At 37.8% G+C, this 24,949-nt stretch overlaps 1 protein-coding gene across 2 annotated transcripts in view; it reads right to left on the reverse strand.

Moving 5' to 3' along the window:
* The window catches only part of GLRB (glycine receptor beta), a 91,402-nt gene that overhangs the window by 38,280 nt on the left and 28,173 nt on the right, over positions 1 to 24,949 (reverse strand). For both annotated transcript variants that reach the window (XM_086345952.1, XM_086345953.1), the window contains 2 exons: positions 11,274 to 11,380; positions 9,520 to 9,587 (listed from right to left, as the gene is read on the reverse strand). In XM_086345952.1, coding sequence (XP_086202078.1) covers positions 9,520 to 9,587; positions 11,274 to 11,380 — 175 coding nt within the window. The remainder of the gene's footprint in view (positions 1 to 9,519; positions 9,588 to 11,273; positions 11,381 to 24,949) is intronic.

A 24,949-nucleotide genomic window follows, 5' to 3' on the forward strand; every position in this document is an offset into this window, starting at 1 on the left:
ACCCCCTAAAAATCAGGACTAAGGAAGAATTTGCCCAGTATTACTACTTAGAGCAGGGATACCGGGGCAAAGCAAACCCTGGGGAAGAAAAGCATTTAAAGGGCTGGCTAGAAGTCTGAGAAAAGGTAGAAAACCCTGGGAATTAGATTTCACCAAACTAGAGTCAAAAGCTTTAAGATGGTCAACAGAGCAAACACCATCAAAGGTCAAATACAATCAAACTGAATACTTTCAGCAAATGAGGAAGCCATTGACAATTTCAGCAAAAACCCTCATGGAAGGACAGAGAGCCTGGCGGGCTACAGTCTATGGAATCGCAAAGAGTCAGACACGACTGAGTGACTAAACACAGCACAGCAGAGTGGCATACAACAAAAGCAAGATGACAGAGGGTTAAGAGGTGCATGAAGACCCCTATCTATAAGATGGAGATAAAATAACACACCCACAACACAGGGTTTTTATAAGGAATAAACGAGAAAACATACGTAAAGTACATGAACTTCACCTGACTGTATTATGTGCTAAGCAAGCATTTTGTTTTATTGGGACATACTCATTATGTTGCTATTCTTTTATAATGTTGGTAATAGTGGTTAATAGACTTTTTGCTTCAAAAAAAAAAAAATCCTGCCTATACTGTAATTCATTGGGTTTGCTCCGTACTGTGCCAACTGACCTACAATTGTACTAAATAGTAACCCCTTTCTAAGGTCACAAATCTTGAAACTGTGCCTTCAGCATCTACTGAAATTCTTGCTTCTAGCTGCACTGGGATAAGCTCAAAACACTATTAGTTTGGGCTCTCTACTATAATCCTGTATCAAATTTTATTTCTTAATAGAACTCCAGAGTTGTTTTAGAATGAGCATCACTGAAAAACTGGAAATCAGTTACTTCATTGTATTATTCTTGGTCATTACAATTTATTATCTCATTATGAAAGTCCTTCCAAGATGCTTTTCCATTAGCTATGTAGCTACATATTATTATAGTGAATACAAGTTGTTGCAAGTTTATATAAGGAGTGTTTAAAGTTTTTACAATTTAAATTAATAGCTTTGGCTCCACATTCATTAGAAGATAAAAGCTTATTAGTTAGTATGCTTTGGTTCATTTTTTTATGAGCATTTCTAAATAATTGCTAGTTACTGGCATTTCAAATGCTCTACATTAAGATAACTAATTTGGAAACCTATTTATTTTCATTTTCAATTACTCAATCACTATAATTACAACTCTATCATATTATTTTGCAATGAAGAAATTCCCATCAGAAACAGACTTCTTTTATCACTGGAAAATTACTTAATTGTTTTGAAAGAACTTGGTGACAAAAACTATCATTGTTCATCACAAATAGCACACGAACAGTCATGATCTGGAACATGGATGTTCTCCAAGATTTTCAGTACCAATTAACACCCAAATTAAGCTACTTCTCAAGGCAATAAAAATTTCACAAGAAGACATTAAAACTAGTTTGTTTCATTAATGATATTTTAGTTTTAAGAACTGTTTTATATCTTGTGTTATCGTTAGGATAGCTAGCACGGTTACTTGTAATTTTTACCTAACACTTATATATGCAATTTTTACTCTTTTATTTTCTTTATGATAAAAAATGGCATTCATGGAAACAAAGAAGATCAAATCTCATGGTATCCAGCAGGATTACATTTAAAGTTCTGGCAACAGAGCTTGTTTTTCAACCAAGCCTGGTTTGAAAAGGATTTAAATTTAATCCTTAGTGAGGTTAGACGTTTCATGCAAGAACTGCAAGCTAACCAAACGTCAGTAAAAATTCTTAGGTTACACTTTATTTTTCTCAATATGACATTTTAAAAGTTTTATTAAATACTGTTCTGTAACAGCATATGACTATCTAAATTTTTCTAGATCTATGCCAATATTCTATTTTGATTGGGGGTGCCTGCTATGTGGTGCAATGCAGCCACCCTAACTATAACCTCCGTAAGTCTTGCAATCTGCCAGATCAGATACACAGAAAATTCTCAATATATTTCTGTTAAATACAGTAGTGAAGAAGTAATTTTCATGACATTTTGACAGATTAGGAGATTGGTCCAGCATTATTTACACCACTTATGTAATGGTGCAAATTTTCTATATCAGTTGATAGTGACAAATTACAAGAAGGGAAAATAAAACTGGGGTGTTTCTCATCCTTCCTGATTGTCTAAGACAGGTGACTTTTGCACAACACTGGGTTAGTAGCGCTTACCCTCCATGCAGCCAAAAATCCACATGTAACTTTATTGTTAGCCCTCTGTATCCATGGATTAAGCCAACCAACGAACCATAGCTCATACAGTACTATAGTACACAGATAGTATTATGGTGAAAATGGTAGAAGCAGACCCACGCAGTTCAAACTCGTGTTGTTCAAGAGCCAACTGTATAATGCTATGACTTATGATGTCGAATCACCAAAGCTTCTGAACAAAACAGCTAGAAGAAATAGATTAAAAAGGATTTACCTTCATTTTGAGGTAAATCCACTAAAAAGTAACTGACAAGGAAAAGAGACAGGTATACAGTATATATTAACTAATAAAAGCATAGCTTCTCTTTCTGGTTATGTCCTTTTGATGATTAACTTGAGTGAGTGAGACTTTTAGTAATTAATCATTGCACAAAAAATGACTGGCTATTTTTGAATTTCCATATATGGAAACAGTAATGTACATAATCAGATAGCCCTCTAGCAGCATTTGGGAGAAAGTCATATGTAATCAGATAATTCTCCAAGAGAATTTGGGAGAAAAAAATTATTAACTAGTGTCCACCAGCATGTGTATCAGTTCCTGAATGCTGCTAAAACTATTGCCAACAGTCAGTGGCTTAAAGCAAGACTGATCTTGACCTTCTAGGTCTGGAGTTCAGAACATCAGAATCAGAGTCACTGAGCTGAGGTCCAGGCTGGTTCCCTCTGGAGGTCTGAGCAGCCAGTCTGATCCCTTGCTTTGCCCAGCATGGCCGGGTTGTCTGCATCCCTTCACCTGCATCCTCTTCATGTCACTTCTACTGCATTGGTTACATCACATCTCCTGTTACTGACTCTACCCTCCTGTCTCCTCTCCTAAGGACTCTGGTGATTACACTGGGCCCACTTGATGATCAGGATAATCTGCATTGCAAGACTTTTAATTTAATCACAGATGCAAAGTCTCTTCCACTGTGTAAAATAACATATTCACGGGTCCAAAGATTAGGATAAGTTCCTCTTTAGGGGATAACTATCTAGCCCAGCACAAGGCACAAACCCTGAAGATGAATAGCAAGGGAAGAAATTAAATATTTTAAGATTTGAGTATCTAAGATGCAAAGTAGACAAAAAAAAATGGAGCAAGCATGTCAATATTATCCTATAATAAATGAAACAATGTTGGAAAGTTAATAACAAAAGCAATAAAATGTATACAATAGTAAACTAAGAAAGTTTTAAGAAAAGAAATTTAGATTTACATAGAGAAGAAAATATATAAAATAAAATTTTTTTAAAACAACAAAGATAAGTAATTTCCAAGAACCAGAATTAAGCTCTTTTAGCTGATCCCAAATATGAGTTTTTTTCTTGACGGGTACAACTGTGTTGCCCAAACAGAGCTGAAGCCTACTATTAAAACACATAAAAAACTCATGCAGCAGAAAGGCATAGAAAGTTTGGCAGGATCACAGATTGTAGTGTAACAATAATTCGATATAATTACAAAGCATGTCTACACTGAAGAAAATGGATTGTATAAACAGGCTTTATTTCCATGAAAGAGTTCTTATGTATTTCTGACAAGGCAAAATATGTATATAGACTGTTATAATATATCATAATACTTAATTGTATCCCATGAATGCAAAAGTTTACATTTTCTATTATAAAAACCCACAGATTTCAGTCAAAGGTAGGAATCGAATGGAGAAATCAACAAATATTTTAAGCATAACCATACAGCAGATGCCACTTCACCTCTGCTGCTGCTGCTAAGTCGCTTCAGTCGTGTCCGACTCTGTGCGACCCCATAGACAGCAGCCCACCAGGCTCCCCCGTCCCTGGGATTCTCCAGGCAAGAACACTGGAGTGGGTTGCCATTTCCTTCTCCAATGCATGAAAGTGAAAAGTGAAAGTGAAGTTGCTCAGTCGTGTCTGACTCTAAGCGACCTCATGGACTGCAACCTACCAGGCTCTTCGGTCCATGGGATTTTCCAGGCAAGAGTACTGGAGTGGGGTGCCATTGCCTTCTCCACACTTCACCTCTAACAAATCTATATTCTTACTGATTTGAGGGTCTTAGTTCAGTTGTCACCAGCAGTAGCATACAAACTGATATAATAAATGACTGTCATAACAACTTCAAAAGAGGATGATTACATTTATTTGATGATTTTAGTGAAAGTGAAAGTGAAACCGCTCAGTCATGTCCGACTCTTTTCGACCCCATGGACTGTAGCCTACCAGGCTCCTCAGTCCATGCGATTTTCCAGGCAAGAGTACTGGAGTAGGTTGCCATTTCCTTCTCCAGGGGATCTTCCCAACCCAAGGATCGAACCCGGGTCTCCCGCACTGCAGGCAGACGCTTTACGGTCTGAGCCACCAGGGAATTACAGCATTAATAATGAGACCTTACAGAAATGGAAGGCAGCAGAATGCAGATGAACACACAGACATGAGAAATAGGAACCATAAAGCTAAAAACTGAGATGCGAAAAGCTGAAGGAGCACGTAGCCCTGGAGGTTGGAGAGTTTCAGGAATATTTATATGGCTGTGATTTTTCTTCTACTACACAGTTACAGATTGTGAATAAATGTAAGATTGCTTTCTGTTTAGCCATTGACATTTAGCATCTGAATTAAAAGACAAATAAGCAGGAAGGAATGTTTTACAAACAGAATTGGCTAAAATATCCTTATAATGTTAATACTCATTGCTTCAATGGATTCTTTGTTAGATAATGAACTTTATACACTGGGGAAAAGGGCTGCCTCCTTCCTTCAAAAGTTGCTCCACCTCTGTCTGCAGCTCTTAATGCCGCATCCACCACCAGGCTCTGGAGTTAAAGTAAAAAGACCTGAAGTGCAGAGGAAAGCTCTGGCCAATATTGAAGCTTCCAAATTTTAGGACTTCCTTTATTTCAGCAGACCTTTGTAGGGAAATTTCTAAGGGGATATTAATAAACAAAACCTCAACTGTACAACAGAGTTACTAACAAAAGGTTCATTTTCTTTAGGATGAGATTCTACTGTAAAATATGACATTAACTTGCAGATGCATCACAACCCTACAGTCAACATCCCTTTAGGGTTGCAATGCCAGAAAAAATATTGTTCCTTAATTTCTGTAATTTTTTCACTCATTTTAGGGTGTAACACATCAAGTACACAAAAGATTCAAGCACAAGCCTCTCTGATATCACACTGTTCAGCATACTATTTCCATGAACATATATTCTGTATTTAGACAAATCTAAGTCTCTCTACTTTTCCAGCCTCTTGTTCTGGGGGTATCATTTGCTTATTTTCTTTTTTTTTTTAAGAAATATGTTCCTTGGCTATTACCAAAAAAAGACGAGATCTAACAGAACTTTGTAAATCAACTATATGACAATAATTTTTTTTTTAATGACAAGCAGTAACAAATTCTGTTTAGAATGTGAAGAGATTGTACACTATTAGTGGAAATTCAAATCAGTAAAGCTACTATGGAAAACAGTATGGAGATTCTTCAAGAAACTAAAAATAGAACTATCATAAAATCCAGCAATCCCACTTCTGGGTATATGCCCAAAGGAAACACGACATCTAGAAGAGATGCTTGCATTTTCTTGCTCACTGCAGTATTATTTACAACAGCTAGAGTATGGAAACAACCTAGGCACCCATCAATGAATGAATGGACGAGGAAAATGTGGTACACACACACACACACACACACATACATACATATAAAGTAGAATATTATTCAGCCTTAAGAAAAGAAGGAAAATACTATCATTTACAACAACATGGATGAACCTGAAGAGCATCATGCTAAGTAAAATAAACCAGATAGAGAAAGACAAATACGCCATGGTATCACTTATATGTCGAATCTTAAAAAAAAAAAAAAAAAAAAAAAGAGTCAAATCCATAGAAATGGAGAGTTGAAAAGTGATTGCCAAGAATTTGGAGTATGGGAAAGAGGGAGAGGTTGGTAAAAGGTGTAAACGTATGGTTATAAGATGAATAAGGTTTGAGGATCTAGGGTGTAACATGGTGACCATAGTTGTAACACTACTGTGTACTTGAAATTTGCTAAGAGGACAGAACTTAAATGTTCTTATAAAAGAAAAAATATATATACATGAGATGATGGATGTGTTAATTATCATGATGGGGGAAATCCTTTCACAGTGTAGAAACATATCAAATCATCACACACGTTTTAACTTACAATTTCACCTGTCAGTTATACCTCAGCAAAGCTGAAAAGTTAATAAGCCCACTCTTTGTGACTGGAAGGAAAAAGAAAGACCCACTTATAATATAACTGCTCTCCACACCTGTGTATCCTCTTACCCTCCTGAGTCATTGCTACTATTTCCGATTGGTATTTGTAACAAGTCATGAAGAACAAGCTTTGTCTTAGACACATTTCTCCCCTTAGAAGACATATAGTGTTATCTCTATACAGATAATAGCTTGTACCTTTCTTAACTATTACACAACAAGGTATTAAAGAGTTTTTTTTTTGAAAAAGTGAGAAAATCTATAAAATATCACAGCCCTGAAAGAGACATCTGTAAAAACTGTCTTAGAAGTATGAAATAAACATTGCCAAAACAAAAAAATAATCATTACAATAAAGTAGACTATTTAAGTCTATTTGATGAGCATGGTTTCAATTCTGAACCTTTAGGCTATATCAGCACAACACAAAGGGAAAGATAGGTTATTTCATCAAAAGAAATAGCAAATATAAATAATTTGGCTCCTCTGCATAAAGGTCTCTAAATTGACAAAACTAACATTCTACTGTAATAGCATTCTTTACTCTGTTATTTAATCTATAAATTCAACATGGGCTTCCCAGGTGGCGCTAGTAGAAAGAACCCACCTGCCAATGCAGTAGATGTAAGAGACTCGGGTTCAATTCCTGGGTCGGGAAGATCCCCTGGAGGAGGGCATGGACAGAGGAGCCTGGTGGGCTGCAGTCCATGGAGTTGCAAAGAGTTGGACACGACTGAAGCAACTTAGCACATACGCATGCACACATTCAACATGAGTCTATTTTTAAAGTTTGCTCTGCCAATACTTTTATGGTGACCTGGGCTCACTTTTTGCTGGCCAAAGCAGAATGTATTAATTTATTTAATCAATATTAGTTAATAATGTGACATCATTTATGGGCTCACTCATTGAGGACCTACTGTCTTCTGTATTTTATGGAAAATGAAGAAGCAGAATGCACTGTTTTTGACTTTGAGAGATTAATAACTCCATCAGAGAACAAAATTATAACACACAAAAAGAGTTGAATTACAGTCAAGAAGTGATCAGTTTAACAAACAAACAATGATAGAGATGAAAGACGTGGATGGAAAAGGGGGCAGAGAGTGAGTGAGTGCAGCTCAGAGTCAGAGGCTCTGTTCAGACAAGAGATGGAGGTCAGAGGTAAGAGTGCAGGCTGAAAACCGATGGAATCCGGCCGCAGCAATCAGTGCTCGGGGTTCGCTATTGTGAAGAGTGAGCAGAAGGATGAGACAAGATCATATTGAGAAACCATGCACTATTTTATTATGATCCTCAAATAACCTATGAGAAAGTTCCTACCCCTTTTCTGTCAGCCCTTTGCCCCAGGTATTTTCAGCTTGATACAGTCAATGATGGACTGATGGGACCAAAAGAAGTACAGTGTCTGTTAACTGGAAGGCATTCAATATTTATTAAAGAATAGATACATTAATGGTACTTAATGAGCTAGGACACATGTGTTGCTCTTGTGCAAATGAGAAAAAAAAAAAAAACTGTATTAGTTGTGCTAAAATGCAGGATAGTACTGGGGATGTTTCCAACAGGATGTAACACCTCAATCACGGTGTTTTAGGGGTAGTATAGTGGTCTCATGAAAGATAAAACAGGGTACAGCGAAAAGCACAGATACCAAATAAATTTCCCAGACGTGTCACCTTGAGAAAATTACATTTCTCACTCTTCTTGTCGGAATTGCTTAAACTAGTCATATTTTCAAATGATGAATGCAACTCTTGTCTCCTCAGTGATACATACTTGTCTGTACATTGTTTAAGAGCTTTCTTGATCTATAATATACTAGATATACAGCCATTTAGGTTAACTAAAAGTCACTGGAGTGAATTTTGGACTTGATTTCAAAATAACTAATTATTCAAACTACACACTCTCTAAAAAAAATTAAGTATTCAGAGTTAAAGACATGCTTCTATGAAAAATAAATAACATTCTCATCACAATATATTTTACCATGATATTAATTAATATAAAAATGTGTCATAATTTAAATATAACACACAATTTTATAACATGCTATGATGCTCCTAGGAATATAGGAATACATTCTTTTTCTGGTCTGAGATATTCCCTGAAAAGCTACACTGTGTTGTAATCATTACTATTAAGCTTTTAATCCACACCTTATATTATTACTTAAGAAACATATAAGTATCTCAAAAAATGATGCTCAAAATAAAACTTTTAAGCCTTCTTCCTCCCACCTGAAATACCATTTCAGCATGTGGTTTTTCAGAAAGGGTATAATATTAATATTTTAAAACATTAATAAGCAAGTGGACTTTCCTGAATGTCTTTGAGAAGCTGAAGGGTAACTGAACCACACGTCACTCAAGGAATCCACAAATCATCCTTCACAGGCTTCTTTGTCCCTAACACCCAACTCTCGCCGGTCAGCAGCCCCACCCCAAGCCTCTCTTTCCTTTTCTTCCTGGGCCTTTCCTTGTTCTTTGTTTATATAACATAAACGTTTTAGGGAGCTCTGTTGCTCTACTTTAGGAAAATTAAATTTGCTTTTTACAATTCTCTGCTTCACACATCCCAAAATTAGTACAAGAGAGAAAACAAAGATTATCCTCAGGAGACTAGAAGAAAAAACAAAAGAAGACTATGAACACAAAAAGTTTTGAATGCTCATACACATAAGTGTATTAGGAAATAACGTTGCACCAGAATATTAATTGCACAAATCCCTTTCCCAGGTGGCATCCACTTAGTTGTTCAGAGTGAAATGTTAATTCTCCCAATTCTGTAAGTTTCAATGCAGTATAAAGACTAAATGTAAACTGCAAAAATACAAAGGCATTGAAATCACTAATTCAGCAAAACCCTGAAATTTGAATATTTATACTAGGAGAGAGCATGCATTTTTTTTTTTCCTGAGAATTACTCCTTATTTTTCAGTTATAATTTCTTCTAATATTTTCCACTTAAACTATTCACAACTAAAAATATTAAATGAATTTTAATCTTACCATTGTTGTCTCTTGAATAGATCCAAAACTGTTGATAAAAATGTTGACTACTACATCAACAGGAATGCCTGTCAATAAAAATTAAGGATATAGTTTGGTGGCTGTAAAAACCTTGGTCAGAATCTTCATATTTTTATGGTTTATGCAGTTGATTGTTATATTTTTTCCAATCCACACAGATGTATAAACCTATGGTTTCAAGATACATGTTCACAATTGCTATTAACTTATTCTTCTAAATAGGGATCAACACACAAACAAAAAATGAGTTATGTTGTTCTTCATAGCACTATTTATTCAGAAATATTTCTCTCTTAAATTGTAGGGACTCTGGGAAAATACATTTACCTTAAAAAGTTTTCAATTGAGCTGATGCATTTACTTTAAGATATTGCAAATTATTTTTTTAAAACATCATTTAAAAATATGATTTATGTTTTGTATTTTATAGTCTTTCAAATTTTTTACCTTAAATGGCAAGCAGAATACAACATTTATTATATTTTGATTTTTAATCCATGAACATGTAAACTTAATCAGACATACAACAGAATCGTTATAAAGATTTTTGCCTGACCTGTTGGAAAATAATTTTAGAGTTCATAGAGTGAGAACTAAGGTATAATGTTGCCAATTTCTTTCTTGCTTTCTTTTTTTTTTTTTTTTTTCACTCATTGTGGGTTGCTGCTTGGGCTAACAAAGGGAAAATGTGAAGTTAGCCTTTTGGCCACATAACCTCTGACTGATGAAAAACAGGTGTTGAATCAATACATGGTAGACATGTGACAACCCAGACCATGGTGCTGTTGAAAGTAACAGAGTAGGTTCTGGTAATGAACAAAAAACTCTGTTTTTACAACATCGTTGTATAACTTCAGTTGACTAGAAGCAGCTGCAGGCTTTTCTTTTTTTTTTCTTGTAAAGGAAAAAAAAAAAAAAAAAATCAAGCCTCCTAATGTTAATGCAATCTACATTAATACCTGTCCTTAGCCAGCAACAAAGATGGCAGTTTTCCAGAGATATATTCATATATCTAACTCATCAAGAGGAAGAAAGAAAGAGGGAAAGTAACAAAGAAAGAAAGGAGGGAAGGGAGAAAGGAAGGCAGGCAAACATATACAATCTTCTCACAACTTTTAGTGCAAGTACAGTTTTGGTTTTTAAATGGTGTGATAGGTGGTAATATTTTATTGAAATAAAAATATAGTCACATTTATTCACAAAGTTAACGTGTTTTTAAAAACTATATGGCTTTTTCTTTCAGCCAAAGCATAGAGGGTTTTTTTTTTTTTTAAGTCAATGTAAAAAACCAATAAAGAGTAAAAAAATAATTTAAATGCCTATCAGAGCTTTCTCTATTCGGAAATGAGTATATGGCTGTTCTCCTACAAAGTAGAACTTTGGTGTCTGAATGAGAGCCAGAGCCTAAATTTAAATTATTAAGGTTAAGAATACAAAATACTTAGGAAACCCATCGCATGGGTTAGTCTATTAATTCACCATAGAAAACCCGTCACATGGGTTAGCCTATTAATTCACAATATACCTTTTTCTTTTAAGCCCTAGAACCATATACAACTATTACAAGTAATGTTTTGCTTATCTTTAAACATTTTTTGCATTTAATTGCTCAGACATAAGAACATTACAGAACAGTTATTACTGTTTTGAATATGTGAAATAAATGATTTTACACAGATAAAATTAGGGTTTAAACTGCAAAGAATGGAGATATTGACGGGGGAGAGACAAACCTTTGAAATTTGGTCTTATCCTGGGATCATAACTGACCAGCAGCCTGTTCAAGATATTGCTGGTGGAGTTGGCGGGTACTCGGGCTAGATCCTCTGCTGACTGTTGCCTATGAGAGAAAAAACAAAACCCTGGTAAGTATTTAGAAACAGCAAGCAACAGGCATGGGTGATTTTCATTAAAGACTTTGCTTTTTGAGACAAATATATAGCATGTCTTTTCCAAATAGAAGTGAAAAGTAATAGATATTATCAGAAGCCCAAAAGATATGTCATTAAAAAAATAAATAAAACAGAAAAGTAATCCAGCATTTAATTTTAACAAATGCATAAAACACTGCTGCAAATAATCCATGTTTCTTTTTTTTAAATAAAGTTATGCAGATCTTTTACTTGTCCTGAAGCAGTATGCAGTCAAAATCTAGACAAGCACAAAGGAAGGGCAGACAAGGAGTTAAGAGAAAAAAAGAGATAGTTTTTGAATAATATATTAACCTTCTATCTAAGCAAAAAAGTATGCGAAGACTACAAGATGATATGGACAAAGAGATAGTCCAAGAATTTACAAAATTTATAAAGTCATCTGACACTTGTAAAATGATACTGTGTAAGAAACACACAATGAATGCTCTCTGTGGAGTTTGCTGTTGTTTAGTTCGTAAGTCGTGTTCGACCCTTTTTCGATTCCATGGACTGCAGCCTGCCAGGCTCCTGTGTCCATGGGATTTTCCAGTCAAGAATACTGGAGTGGGTTGCCATTTCCTACTCCAGGGGACCTTTCGGACCCAGCGATCAAACCCTAGTCTCATGCATTGGCAGGCGGGTTCTTTACCACTGAGTCATCAGGGAAGCCATTAACTCTGGATTGGTAAAAGAGGTCCTTTACTATCAGACCAATTAAATAAAGGAAAGTAGAGAGGTCTGAGATACAGCTGCCTTTTTCTTTTATTCAATATATATACATATTTGCTATCAACTATCAAAAAGAGAAAAACTGCCATATTTTTCTATTGTAATTAACTTTGAACAATGAATCTTGACTAAATTGGTGTTGCTTGGGAGCACTTAAACTCTTCCTTGGAGGTCTTTGAAAACTGTTCTGTTGTTTACTGTTTGTTTGGGATCTATTACTACCCATAAAATCTTATCATATAATAATTTTCCCAGTCCAAAAATCAGTTCAGTTCAGTTCAGTTGCTCAATCACGTCTCTTTGCGACTCCATAAATTGCAGTGCTCCAGGCCACCCTGTATGTTGCCAACTCCCATTTACTCAAACTCATGTCTATTGAGTCGCTAATGCCATCCAACCATCTCATCCTCGGTTGTCCCCTTCTCCTGCCTTCAGTCTTTCCCAGCATCAGGTTCTTTTCAAATGAGTCCATTCTTTGCATCAAGTGGCCAAAGGACTGGCGTTTCAACTTCAGCATCAGTCCTTCCAATGAATATTCAGGACTGCTTTCCTTTAGGATTGACTGGTTGGATCTCCTTGCAGTCCGAGGGACTCTCAAGAGTCTTCTCCAATACCACAGTCCAAAAATAATATCCATGAAAATCACAAGGAAGATTAAAACTACACTTGAGCACCCAGCATTGTCTATTCTGTATCAATATGATGTGCCTGTGTGCTCAATCTCTTCAGTCCTGTCTGACTCTTTTGCTACCCCATGCATTGTAGCCCGCCAAGCTCCTCTGTCCGTGGAATTCTCCAGGCAAGAATACTGGAGTGGGTTGCCATGTCCTCCTCTAGGGTATCTTCCTGACCCAAGGACTGAACCTACGTCTCCTGTATTGCAGGCAGATTCTTTAACCACTGAGCCACCTGGGAAACCCCATTGAGATGGTAAAAGTATAAATTTCATAAATGACATTAATTTATAGGAAGCAAATAATGTAATACACTTGCTTTGTTTTGAGATCCCAGCTCTGATGTATCAGGCAATTTTGTTCTTTGTTAATTATGCTACTATGAGCTGATATTATACAACCACTAGAGGTGAAATATGACATTAACTAGCATTCAAAAAAAAAAAAAATCTAAAAATACCATGAGTTGATACAGACAAACTTTTCAAGTAGTTATCAGAAAGAATCCAAAACATTGGAGAAATAAAGTGAAAACCAATTAGTCAAATCTCCCCAAAGTGCAGAAGATTAAGTAGATTTAAGTTGTATCTCTTGACCTTATCAGCTCTCATATCCTACCTAGTTGCAGGTTTTGGGGACTGGTAATGAGATTTTTCCATTTCATTGCAAGGGAAATTGTAACCTTCTTAGAGCCAACTGTCATTCCTAAGCAAAATGTAGAAAACTTCAAAGAAAATGAGCCTATTTCAGAAAATTGGATATTAGGATGCAATTAGTGTCCAAACTCATCTACAGGTTTTCTCATTCAAGGAAGGAAGATAGAATTGATGGATTACAAACTACACTTGAATAGGATCAATTAAGAACTGTTATTATTATCTCTCAATGTAAAATCCTTCAAAAGTCTATTTCTTCTAAGTAATGCAAGAACCAGACATCATAAAACCAATTAATAATAACTTATCTATTTATTTTTTTGGCCATGCCATGGAGGATTAGTCCCCCAACCAGGGATCAAATCCGTGCCCCCTGCATTGGAAGTGTGGAGTCCTAAATACCAGCCAAGTCTCATAATAATTTTTGTGGTAGAGAACTGTTCAGCCTGATTTTCTTCCCAGCTGTGAAGGGAGGAAGAATACAACACCCCACAATCTATACCTCTTCAGCATAAAAATTATTTTGAACCAAAGGCACTTGAAGAAAAGCAAACAGAGGGGCAGGATTTCTCTAAATTCTTCTTATCTGACTACAGTCAGTCACACTGCTACATTTAAAATGAATAACCAACAAGAACCTACTGTATAGCATGTGGAACTCTTTCAATGCTATGTGGCAGCCTGGATGGGAAGGGAGTTTGGAGAAGAATGGATACATGTAGATGCATGGCTGAGTCCCTTCACTGTTCACCTGAAACCATGACAATATTGTTAATCAGCTATGCTGCTGCTGCTGCTGCTAAGTTGCTTCAGTCGTGTCTGACTCTGTGTGACCCCATAGACGGCAGCCCACCAGGCCCCGCTGTCCCTGGGATTCTCCAGGCAAGAACACTGGAGTGGGTTGCCATTTCCTTCTCCAATGCATGAAAGTATAAAGTGAAAGTGAAGTCACTAAGTCGTGTCTGACTCTTCGTGACCCCATGGACTGCAGCCTACCAGGCTCCTCTGTCCATGGGATTCTCCAGGCAAGAATATACCCTAATACAAAATTAAAAGTTAAAAAAAAAAAAAAAAAAAAAAACCAGAGAAAGAGTTTCTCCAAAAGGAACCCTCTTGTCTTCAATCCCCTCCCCAGAGTTTTCATCAACTGGGTAAGATGACTCATCACAGGACAGGACACCAACACTTGATCCACACCCAGGAAAACAGAGTCACAAACATCACACCTCTTTCATCTCTTCTTCTCCAGACCAGTCACCTTTTCTAAAAGTCATCCACTTCCTCTGGAGGCCCACATTCTCCTCCCCTCCCCCTTTCAAGATGATATATAAATTCCCAAAACTCACCACTCTCTCCCATATTCAATTTTGTTTTTCTCTGATGCTGGCCCATATGCACATAACATTAAAAATTAATAAATGTGCATACCTTTTATTTTGTTAGCATGACTATTGTCAGACTACTTCACAGACCCAGCTACTGAGGATGGGGTAGGGAAGAAAAAGAAACCTTTTCTCCTTTACAGCTGTAAGTCAAGTTACCCAAACTCATCTTCTAGCCCTTCCAACTCACTACCAGATTTTATTTTTCTCCCGATTGTCAGCCCCCCTTAGTGGAAAATCATAATTCCTACTCATCGTTGAACAAATCTACAGTATTCTTTAATACTGCTACTCTAAAATGATGCTTTGATTATACTGGTTTACTCTAATAAACTGAAAAATATACTCTTGGGCCAACATCCATTGAATCATAGAGAAAGCAACAGAGTTCCAGAAAAACATATACTTCTGCTTTACTGACTACACCAAAGCCTGTGGATCATTGTAGATCCACACAATGACTGTGTGGATCACAACAAACTGTGGAAAATTCTTTAAAAGATAGGAATACCAGACCATCTTACCTGCCTCCTGAGAAATCTGTATGCAGGTCAAGAAGCAACATTTAGAACTGGACATGGAACAACAGACTGCTTCCAAATTGGGAAGGAGTACGTCAAGGATGTATATTGTCATCCTATTTATTTAACTTAAAGGCAGATTACATCATGCAAAATGCCAGGCAGGATGAAGCACAAGCTGGAATCAAGATTGCCGGAAGAAATATCAGTAACCTCAGATATGCAGATAACACCACCCTTATGGCAGAAAGTGAAGAGGAACTTAAGAGCCTCTTGATGAAAGTGAAAGAGGAGAGTGAAAACACTGGCTTAAAACTCAACATTCAAAAGACTAAGATCATGGTATCTGGTCCCATCACTTCATGGCAAATAATGAGGAAACAATGTAAACAGTGAGAGACTTTATTATTTTGGGCTCCAAAATCACTACAGATGGTGACTGCAGCCGTGAAATTAAAAGACACTTACTCCTTGGAAGAAAAGCTATGATAAACCTAGATAGCATATTAAAAAGCAGAGACATTACTTTGCCAACAAAGGTCTGTCTAGTCAAAGCTATGGTTTTTCCACAGTCATGTATGGATGTAAGAGTTGGACCATAAATAAAGCTGAGCACCAAAGATGATGCTTTTGAACTGTGGTGTTGGAGAGGACTCTTGAGTGTTCTTTGGACTGCAAGAAGATGCAACCAGTGCATCCTAAAGGAAATCAGTCCTGAATATTCATTGGAAGGACTGATGCTGAAGCTGAAGCTCCAATACTTTGGTAACCTGATGCAAAGAACTCACTCATTGGAAAAGACCCTGATGCTGGGAAAGATTGAAGGCAGGAGGAGAAGGGGATAGCAGAGGATGAGATGGTTGGAAGGCATCACCGACTCGATGGACATGAGTTTGAGCAAGCTCTGGGTGTTGGTGATGAACAGGGAAGTCTGGCATGCTGCAGTCCATGGGATTCAAAGGGTAGGACAAGATTGAGCAACTGAACTGACTGAATTTTTGATAGCTTTTTTCATATCTATGTGTATATTACTAATTATACTGAATGTACTGAGTGATTCTTGAGGGAACCATGGCTTCTATGGTTTTGTAATTCCCTATACTCATGTAGCAATAAATACATAATACTCCAGGCACTCTCCACCTGCCAGCTTTTCTACATCAGTTTCAGTCTCTGGATGCCCACGGGTACTATAGTAGTAGCAGCTTTGCTCAACATTTCCATACGAAGAGCATTTGCTCTTCAGAAATTCTCTTAGGAGAAAGGATTTTTTTTTTTTTTTTTTCTCAGAAGCTTCCCAGCATTGGCCACTCCTGAACCAATCACTAGTAAAGAGGAAAAAGCAATCATGATTGGCTCAGATCTATAGTCTGGTAAAGAACAAATACTGGAGAACCAATCACCATGTCCATTACACGATTTCACTTGATCATCACACTCACTCACTTGGTTACATAGGAGAGACATAAACCACACAGAGAATAGTTTCTCACAGAGAAAGAGGAAATAACATATAGGCAGAGAGTTAGCAACAGACAAGTAAATGGGGCCATAAGGCATGTATATATGAAAACCAGGACACAGCAAGGTTCAGAGATTTTCCAAGGTGGGAGAGTCAAGAATGAACCCTGGTAATCCCTACTACTAGCCATCATTTCACAAACTTGCCATAATAAAAGTGGAATATTATCTATCTTTTATTACTGTCCATCCATATACTCCTTTATGTGATAGAGGACATTAATCTTACCAATTTTCAAAATCATTCATCCTGACAATTTGAAGTTACACTTTCTACAACTTGCCAGGGTCTCCCTTTCCTGTAGTCATCTTCAGATGCTTGGACTTCTCTCCACAGTCAAACTTTAAAATATCTTGTTAGTAAGCACAAAAACACAGTTTGGGTTGACAAAAAAATCTCTTGAAATGAAAACAAGAGTATATCAAATATGTTATAGACCTTTTTCTTTATTCTTATTTGTGTCAGTACATATTTTCATGTCTTTGCTGTAAGCAACTGGATACGAATCTTTAATTAACTCTTCACCTTTCTTTATATTAGAAATTCAAAGACATTTAAAAATTTAAGTGAAATCCCATGTAGTTTATTTTCACATACATGAATCCAGGGCATTTTCCCTACCTAAAAAAGCAGAAATTTTTTTTTTTTTCCAGCTTCATCAATCCTAAAACAACATTAAAGTCATCTTTACCGATTAAGTATATATATATAAGCCACTTTATTTTCTTTCAACCAATCTGTCAACAGTTCTGATATTATTACACAACCAGATTGATTTCATGGAAATATGATATTAATTTAAGACAATAATTGAGTCCATTCAGGGAAAGTGATCAAATGACTAGAGAAAATAATGTCTTAGACCAAAAGCCTTTTTACAATCTGTCCTCTTTTGTTCACTTGCCTAAACTTGAACTGATGTCATGACTAATATGTAAAGATATGCATGGAATGGACCAGGCTGTATAGCTGGATGATGTAACGTTTTCCAGAACTAAAGGAAAAATCCAGAAATGTCTTTCCAAAGGGGGAAGCTCAGTTTTCCGTTAACTGCAGAATGTTCTTATTTTCCGTGACCCTTTAGTGGCCACACTGCACAGCAGCATTTCAAAACTGGGGTGCACAGACATATTGGCTGTATGTCCTCCCTTAAACCAGGAACCTGAGACATAGGATCATTTTGTTTTTCCTGTGAGTTACAATGCAGCAACGATATTACACATCTTCTCAGATCTGGGTGTGGCATGGATCTCTCCAGCTTGGGTCCTCTCAAGATGGGAGCTGCAGAGTTTTCTACAAGCACAGGAGAGCAAGGAAAGAGTGACGTTTGCACAATGTGTAGGTTTTATTATTTTTCCTCTTTACTCTAGGGCAGTGGTTGTTTTATTCTTTTTTAGCACCACAGACATGCTAAGAATTTGATAAAAGTTATGTTCTTTCCTTAAAAATTGCCCACAAAGTTTGCAATCCTGAGGTTTCCTGGACTGTGCTCCACAGATTAAGAAACCCTCCTTCAGGACCTCCCTGGCAATCCGGTGATTAGGACTCTGAGCTTCCACTGCAGGGGACACAAGTTTGGTCCCTGGTCGAGGAACTAAGATCTGGGATGCCATAGAGCATGGCTAAAAAAAAAAAAAAAAAGAGAGAGAGAGAGAAAGAAAAGAAACCCTTCTTCATGGAAACTAGTGCTATTATCCTCACCTAAAGTGAGATAAAGGAAGTTTTTTTTTTTGAGACTCTGATGGGACTTTGTCAAAAAAGACACAGGAACAAACTGAAAGAGCTTCCCACGGCCAAATCTAGGATGATTTCAGCAACAAAATAAAATCAAGTTGGGTTATAATCCAAAGTACAAAATAAAGACCCATAAGTCCATAAAGATGTAAATAAAATGACTGATTGAATAAATAAATAAATGGTAGAGAAAAGACAAATCTCCCATGCAAAATTCCAAGTAACTGGCATAGATCTCTGTGCTCAAACTGGTGCAGCATCACATCCCTCCTTGGTGTGAGCTGTGCATAGAGACATCCTTCCAAAGACCACAGGATGGAAAGGGAGAAAAATAGCAACTTCTACACTGGTAAAGTCTAACAAATACAACTTTACCCAGGTGATTAAACTTAACCTGTTAACCCCATGATAAATCATGCTGATTTTGTGTACCTTCAATATAGTATGATGAGAATGTTATTTCTAAACTTGTGTTCTTCCTCCGCAGAACACATAACCTCAACATAACCATGACAAAAACACTGGACAAGTCCCCATGGAGGGATGTTCTACAACTACCTTACCACTATTCCTCAAAGCTGCCATGGTCATGAAAAACAAAGTCTGAGAAACTGTCACAGCCAAAATGAGCCTAAGGAGACATGAGGACTAGATGCAATTTATAACCTAAATGAGATCCTGGAACAGAGAAAAGATATTAAATAAACACTAAGAAATATAAATAAAGCATAAATTTTAGTTAATGACAATATACCAATATTCATTCTTGAATTGTAAAAAAATGTGCTAAACTAATATAACATGTTAATAATAGAGAAAACTGCTGCTGCTGCTGCTGCTAAGTCACTTCAGTCATGTCTGACTCTGTGCAACCCCATAGACGGCAGCCCACCAGGCTCCCCCGTCCCTGGGATTCTCCAAGCAAGAACACTGGAGTGGGCTGCCATTTCCTTCTCCAATGCATGAAAGTGAAAAGTGAAAGTGAAGTCTCTCAGTTGTGTCCGACTCTTCCCGACCTCATGGACTGCAGCCTACCAGGCTCCTCCATCCATGGGGTTTTCCAGGCAAGAGTACTGGAGTGGGGTGCCATTGCCTTCTCTGAGAGAGAAAACTAGGCACAGAGTATTGGGAACTCTATATCATTTTGATAATTTTTCTATAAATTGTCAAGTCTAGAATTGACATTTAAAAATGTCAAGTCTAAAGCCGTTATAACTTTTTCAAAGTGTATTTGAGAAAAAAAGAAGAGGGGGTAAATAATAATAATAAACACCTCTGCAAAGGTGAGCAAGGTGACAAATAGCATTGTGAAAAGATGCCCCACATCCTGTATCACCAGGGAAACGCAAACTAAAACAATAATGGGGTACCACAGCACACCTATTCGAATGGCCAAAATCCAGAGCCCTGACAATACCAAATGCTGGCAAGGATATGGAGCAACAGGAACACATATTCATTGCTGGTGAGAAAGCAAACTGGTACAGCCACTTTGCAAGGCAGTTTGGTGGGTTTATACAAAACAAAACCTATTCATATAGTATGATCCAGTAACAGCACTCCGTGGTGTATACCCAAAGGTGATAAAAACATGTTTACACAGAAACCTGCACACAAGGTTTACAGCAGCAGCTTTATTCATCACTGCAAAAACTGGAAGCCACCAAGATGTCCTTCAGTAGGTGAACGGATAAACAAACTGGCAAACGTTCAGACAGTGGACACTGAACGTCCAGACAGTGGAACAGCACTAAAACAAAATAAACTGTCAAGCCATGAAAGTACAAGGAGCAAGTGAAATGCATATTTCCAAGAAGCCAATATGAAAAGGCTGTACATGTGCAACTATATAATATTCTGGAAAAGGCAAAACTATGAGAGACAGCAGAAAGACCAGTGGTTGCCTAGAGGTTGGAAGTTTGGAGGAAGGAAGACCAGGTGATGCACAGAGGATTTTTAGGGCAGTGAAAACACTCCATATGACATCATAATAATGGATACTGTAATGGATGGATAACGTCATTATACATTTGTCAAAATCCACAGAACTTGGACAACACCAAGAGTGAATCCTCATGTAAACCATGGACTTTGAGTGATTACGATGCAGGGTCATCAACTGTAACAAAGGTACCATCTGGTGGAGGATGTTGATGTGAGAGGCTAAGCAGGGTACAGGGGAAATCGCATACCATCCTCTCAATTTTGCTGTGAATCTAAAGACGCTTTAGAAAAGCAAAGTTAAAAAAAAAGAACAGGAAAGAAACGAAAAGATTCAAAAGAGGAAATTACACTTTGTTATTCCAAAATCCTTCTTACTTCATAACTCTGTAAACTCTGTATAAAATCATGGAAAACTGACACTATGATCATATGTGAAGGTTGGGGCTTATGATAAACTGCTGCTACAAGTCGTACATATCACCTCAGAAGGTTCCAATTTTCATCCACATGGAATAATTTTCAGTTGGATAATCAGATAGACATACAAAGATAGATAAACACTTTCTATATCCAGGTAATAAATTTGGTCAGTAGTTACTTAAGAATCTTAAGACTCTAGATAATCTTTGGATTATTATAGAGTATTTTAATTTGCTTATTATTTGCCTAACTATAGTGTAATTTATTATCATTTCTCTTGAAATCTTTTGTATTTATTTTCCATTTGGTTTTCCCAGATTAAATTATGAATTGAAGGTTTATGCATACAGGGAGTGATACCCTCTACCATCATTATGTCAGTTTAATTAGTTTATATTATTTGAAAAGAAAGTGTTTATGGGTATATGTGTATGTGGGTGGGAAAGTGTGTTGTGTTATAATTGGCTAAGAATTGTAATTACCAACAGTGTTCCTCAATAATTGTTTTATTTATCACCCCAGTTGGGCTTAAGGAACTGATGAATTCCATGGAAACATCTTAAAATCTTTCATATCTTAAATTATGCAATTACTTATCCATGGCTCTTTGAAAAGTATTTTTCACAAAGTAGAAACACCTCTTTGAGAGGTGCTGTATACTGGATACTGACAATTGCCAAAACCCATTAAAGACTATGGTCCTTTGGACAGAAGCCTCATGACACAACAAATTAAACCTCAATCCAAAGAAAATGTTTCTTGTGCAATTATTTTCCATACTATGCAGAAATCATATTCCACCTAGCCCAGAAAATTGGTATCCATAGAAATACCTCTGACTCTGAGACTAATTACAACTGGAACAGGACTTATCTTCACTCAGTTTTTCCCACATACAGCATTAATATAAAATATTTCCTGTCTGGCTTAATATAAATGGTAATATGAGAAGCCCCACAGTCACATAATAAAGTTAAGTGTGAATATCACTGAAGAAACCCTTAAGGGTGGATACGTGTTCTAGTGTCAGACAGGCTGTGAGAGTCCAATGTGACAGTGGTGAATCACTTATGCTCTCTGAGGCTTCATGTATTCCATGTACTTTAAATGAAGGTTTAAATGAGGTGACTGATAAGATCCTTCAGGTGACAATCTAAATCGCCCTGTGATGAAGGCTGTGACCTTGTGCCCCTCAGATCACCCAGCAGAACTGAGGCTGCCAAGAGCTCAGAGCTCTGACCTGCAAAACTCTGGGAACAACCTTCAGCTGACAGGACGTGTCTTGCCCTGGAGGCAACCCAACTCTGAAGACTCTGACGCGTGGACACCAAGGCACCAAGTTCCTTTCTACTAACTTTAGCGGCCATTCTGAAAGTCCATCCCAGTCTCAGAGCTCCAAGGGCACCAACTAAAGCCTCAGTTTCATCTGCATTGTTCCTGTGTTTGAATCCACCTCTCTCAGATCCAAGAGGTCTTCTTCTAGAAACAATCTCTTTCTACAGGGAAATCTTCATCTCAGAGGCTGTTTCTGAGAAAATTCAACTGATGATATAAACTAAATAAGATTCCTTAAAGAACAACCAAAGCTTCACCAGTAATGCAACTACCAATATGCTACGTGTCTCTTCTACTTTAGTTATTTTAAAAGGTTTTATTTAAGAAAGCTCTTGGCATTCACAACATGCCATGTACCAGTTATGCATATAAGAGTCAAACACACATGTGGATGATTCTGATATAAAATGAACTTGTCCAGTGATTCTAAGCTTGGTTGCACTGAACCCACCTGAGGAGCTCAGCAAACTGTAGGTACTGAGCCCCATACCCCACCTTCAGGTTGAGTCAATGTGGGATCAGGATTTTAAAGGCTTCTCAGATGATCTGAATGGTTAGACAAATCACCTGTTAGAAAACAAAGCTCCATGACAAGCAGACATGGATTGTAATATGAGGAACCCTAACATTTAAGGAGCAGATGGAGGAACACAAGCCAAAAATTAAAACAAAGAATGAGCTGCCCAAGAAGGAGGTGTGGTCTACGAATGTCACCTCCCCCATTAGTAAGCAAAGGATGCTGCAACCATCAAGACTTCAGCTGCTGCAACTGCCCCAGCTATGTACCCCGAGGGGATTCAGGATGAGAATCACAGGATGCTGGCCCCAGACAGCTGAGATGCACATCAAAGAAATGACTTAAGTGAGCCCAGACTTTTGTATTCTCCCATACATACTGCTACTGCTGCTACTGCTAAGTCGCTTCAGTCGTGTCCAACTCTGTGCGACCCCATAGACGGCAGCCCACCAGGCTCCCCCGTCCCTGGGATTCTCCAAAGAACACTGAAGTGGGCTGCCATTTCCTTCTCCAATGCATGAAAGTGAAAAGTGAAAGTGAAGTCGCTCAGTCGTGTCCAACTCTTCACGACCCCATGGACTGCAGCCTACCAGGCTCCTCCATCCATGGGATTTTCCAGGCAAGAGTACTGGAGTGGGGTGCCATTGCCTTCTCCGTCCCATACATAGAAAGCACTAAATTCCTTAACTTGAGATATCTGGTTTTCCTTAATCAACAGTAATTTTTCAAGTTCTGACTGCCTGATCTTTGTTGCAGAAACTCTTATATAGCCTGGTTCCCCTTCGCCTCTTTGGAGCCATCCCTCAGAGCTATGTGAGATGCTGCATCCCAGGTTTACATCGTCAGTTTTGTGCACCAAATAAAACATAATCCTCAATGTTAAGATTGTTTTTTAAGTCGACAGAGGAAACCCATAGGTGTGTTATCAACAGAAATCCAGGAAAAAAAAAATTTGATGGAGGGGTTGGTTCACAGGACCAAGGCTGCTGAAAGGTCAGTAAGATGAGAACTAAAGACCTTTCCAAGGATTCAGCAAAAGGGAGAGAGAGATATTTCAAGATGAGGGAGAAACAGAAGCCACACTGGAGTGGGTGGATTGGTCAGAGCAAGGAGGGATAAGGACTGAAGAGCTTGACTGGAGAGACTTCAGAAAACAGAACAAGAACTTCTGTACTCTCCTTCCCCTGTGGACACACTGACTCAAGAGCATCTCAGAGATCCATTCCCTTTGCGAGAAATCCAGAAATTAGCTAAGAGGCTTCTCCACTTAACCAGCCTCAATGGCACCAGTAGGAAAAGGGGAGATACCATCTCCCCAAGGGCACCCACTCCCAGACACAGGCCAGTGAGAACAGGGAAAGAGTGGAACCAGCACCCCAGCTCACTGAGGTACCACCCCAGGGACAGGTTTCCAGCTCTCCAGTCTCAGGACCACGAAGGGGCTGGCAGACTCCATTCCCTGCGGACCACAGAGAACCAAGCTGGGACTGGAACTAAGGGCACTGGTGACACTCTTCCTGCCCCGTCAGCACACAGTGTTGGGCTCTAAAACCCCAGCTCTTCCCCATATCTGCACCCTCTGGAGTCCTGCTGCACTCTGCACTATGGACAGCACGTGGAAACAACCCAAAGTCTACTGACAGATGAATGCATTTTTTAAGAAGGCAGTTTATGCATGCAATGGAATATTGCTCAGCCCTGAAAAGGAAATCCTGCCCATATGCAACAACACAGATGGTCTTGGAGGATGTGATGCTAAGTGAGATAAGCCAGGGAAAGAAGAACAAAAACTACAGGATTCCACTTATATGAAAAACCTAAAAAAGACACTAACATAAACAGAGGAAAAAATGGGGGGGGGTTGGCTGGAGTGGGCATGGGGGGACTGGAGCCACTAATCAACGAGTTTAAAATTTCAGTTAAGCAAGATGAATAAGTTCTAGAAATCCCCTGTACAACTACCTATAGTCAACCATGCAGTATTGGACATAAGAATTGGTTAAAAAGGGTAGATCTCATGTTAAGTGTCCTTGCTACAATGAATTTTTTTAATTAAAAAAAA

The sequence above is a fragment of the Bos grunniens genome, chromosome 17 (genome assembly GCF_055505025.1).
Source record: "Bos grunniens cultivar Pamir isolate PY7600 chromosome 17, Bosgru_T2T1.0, whole genome shotgun sequence".
NCBI lineage: Eukaryota > Metazoa > Chordata > Mammalia > Artiodactyla > Bovidae > Bos > Bos grunniens.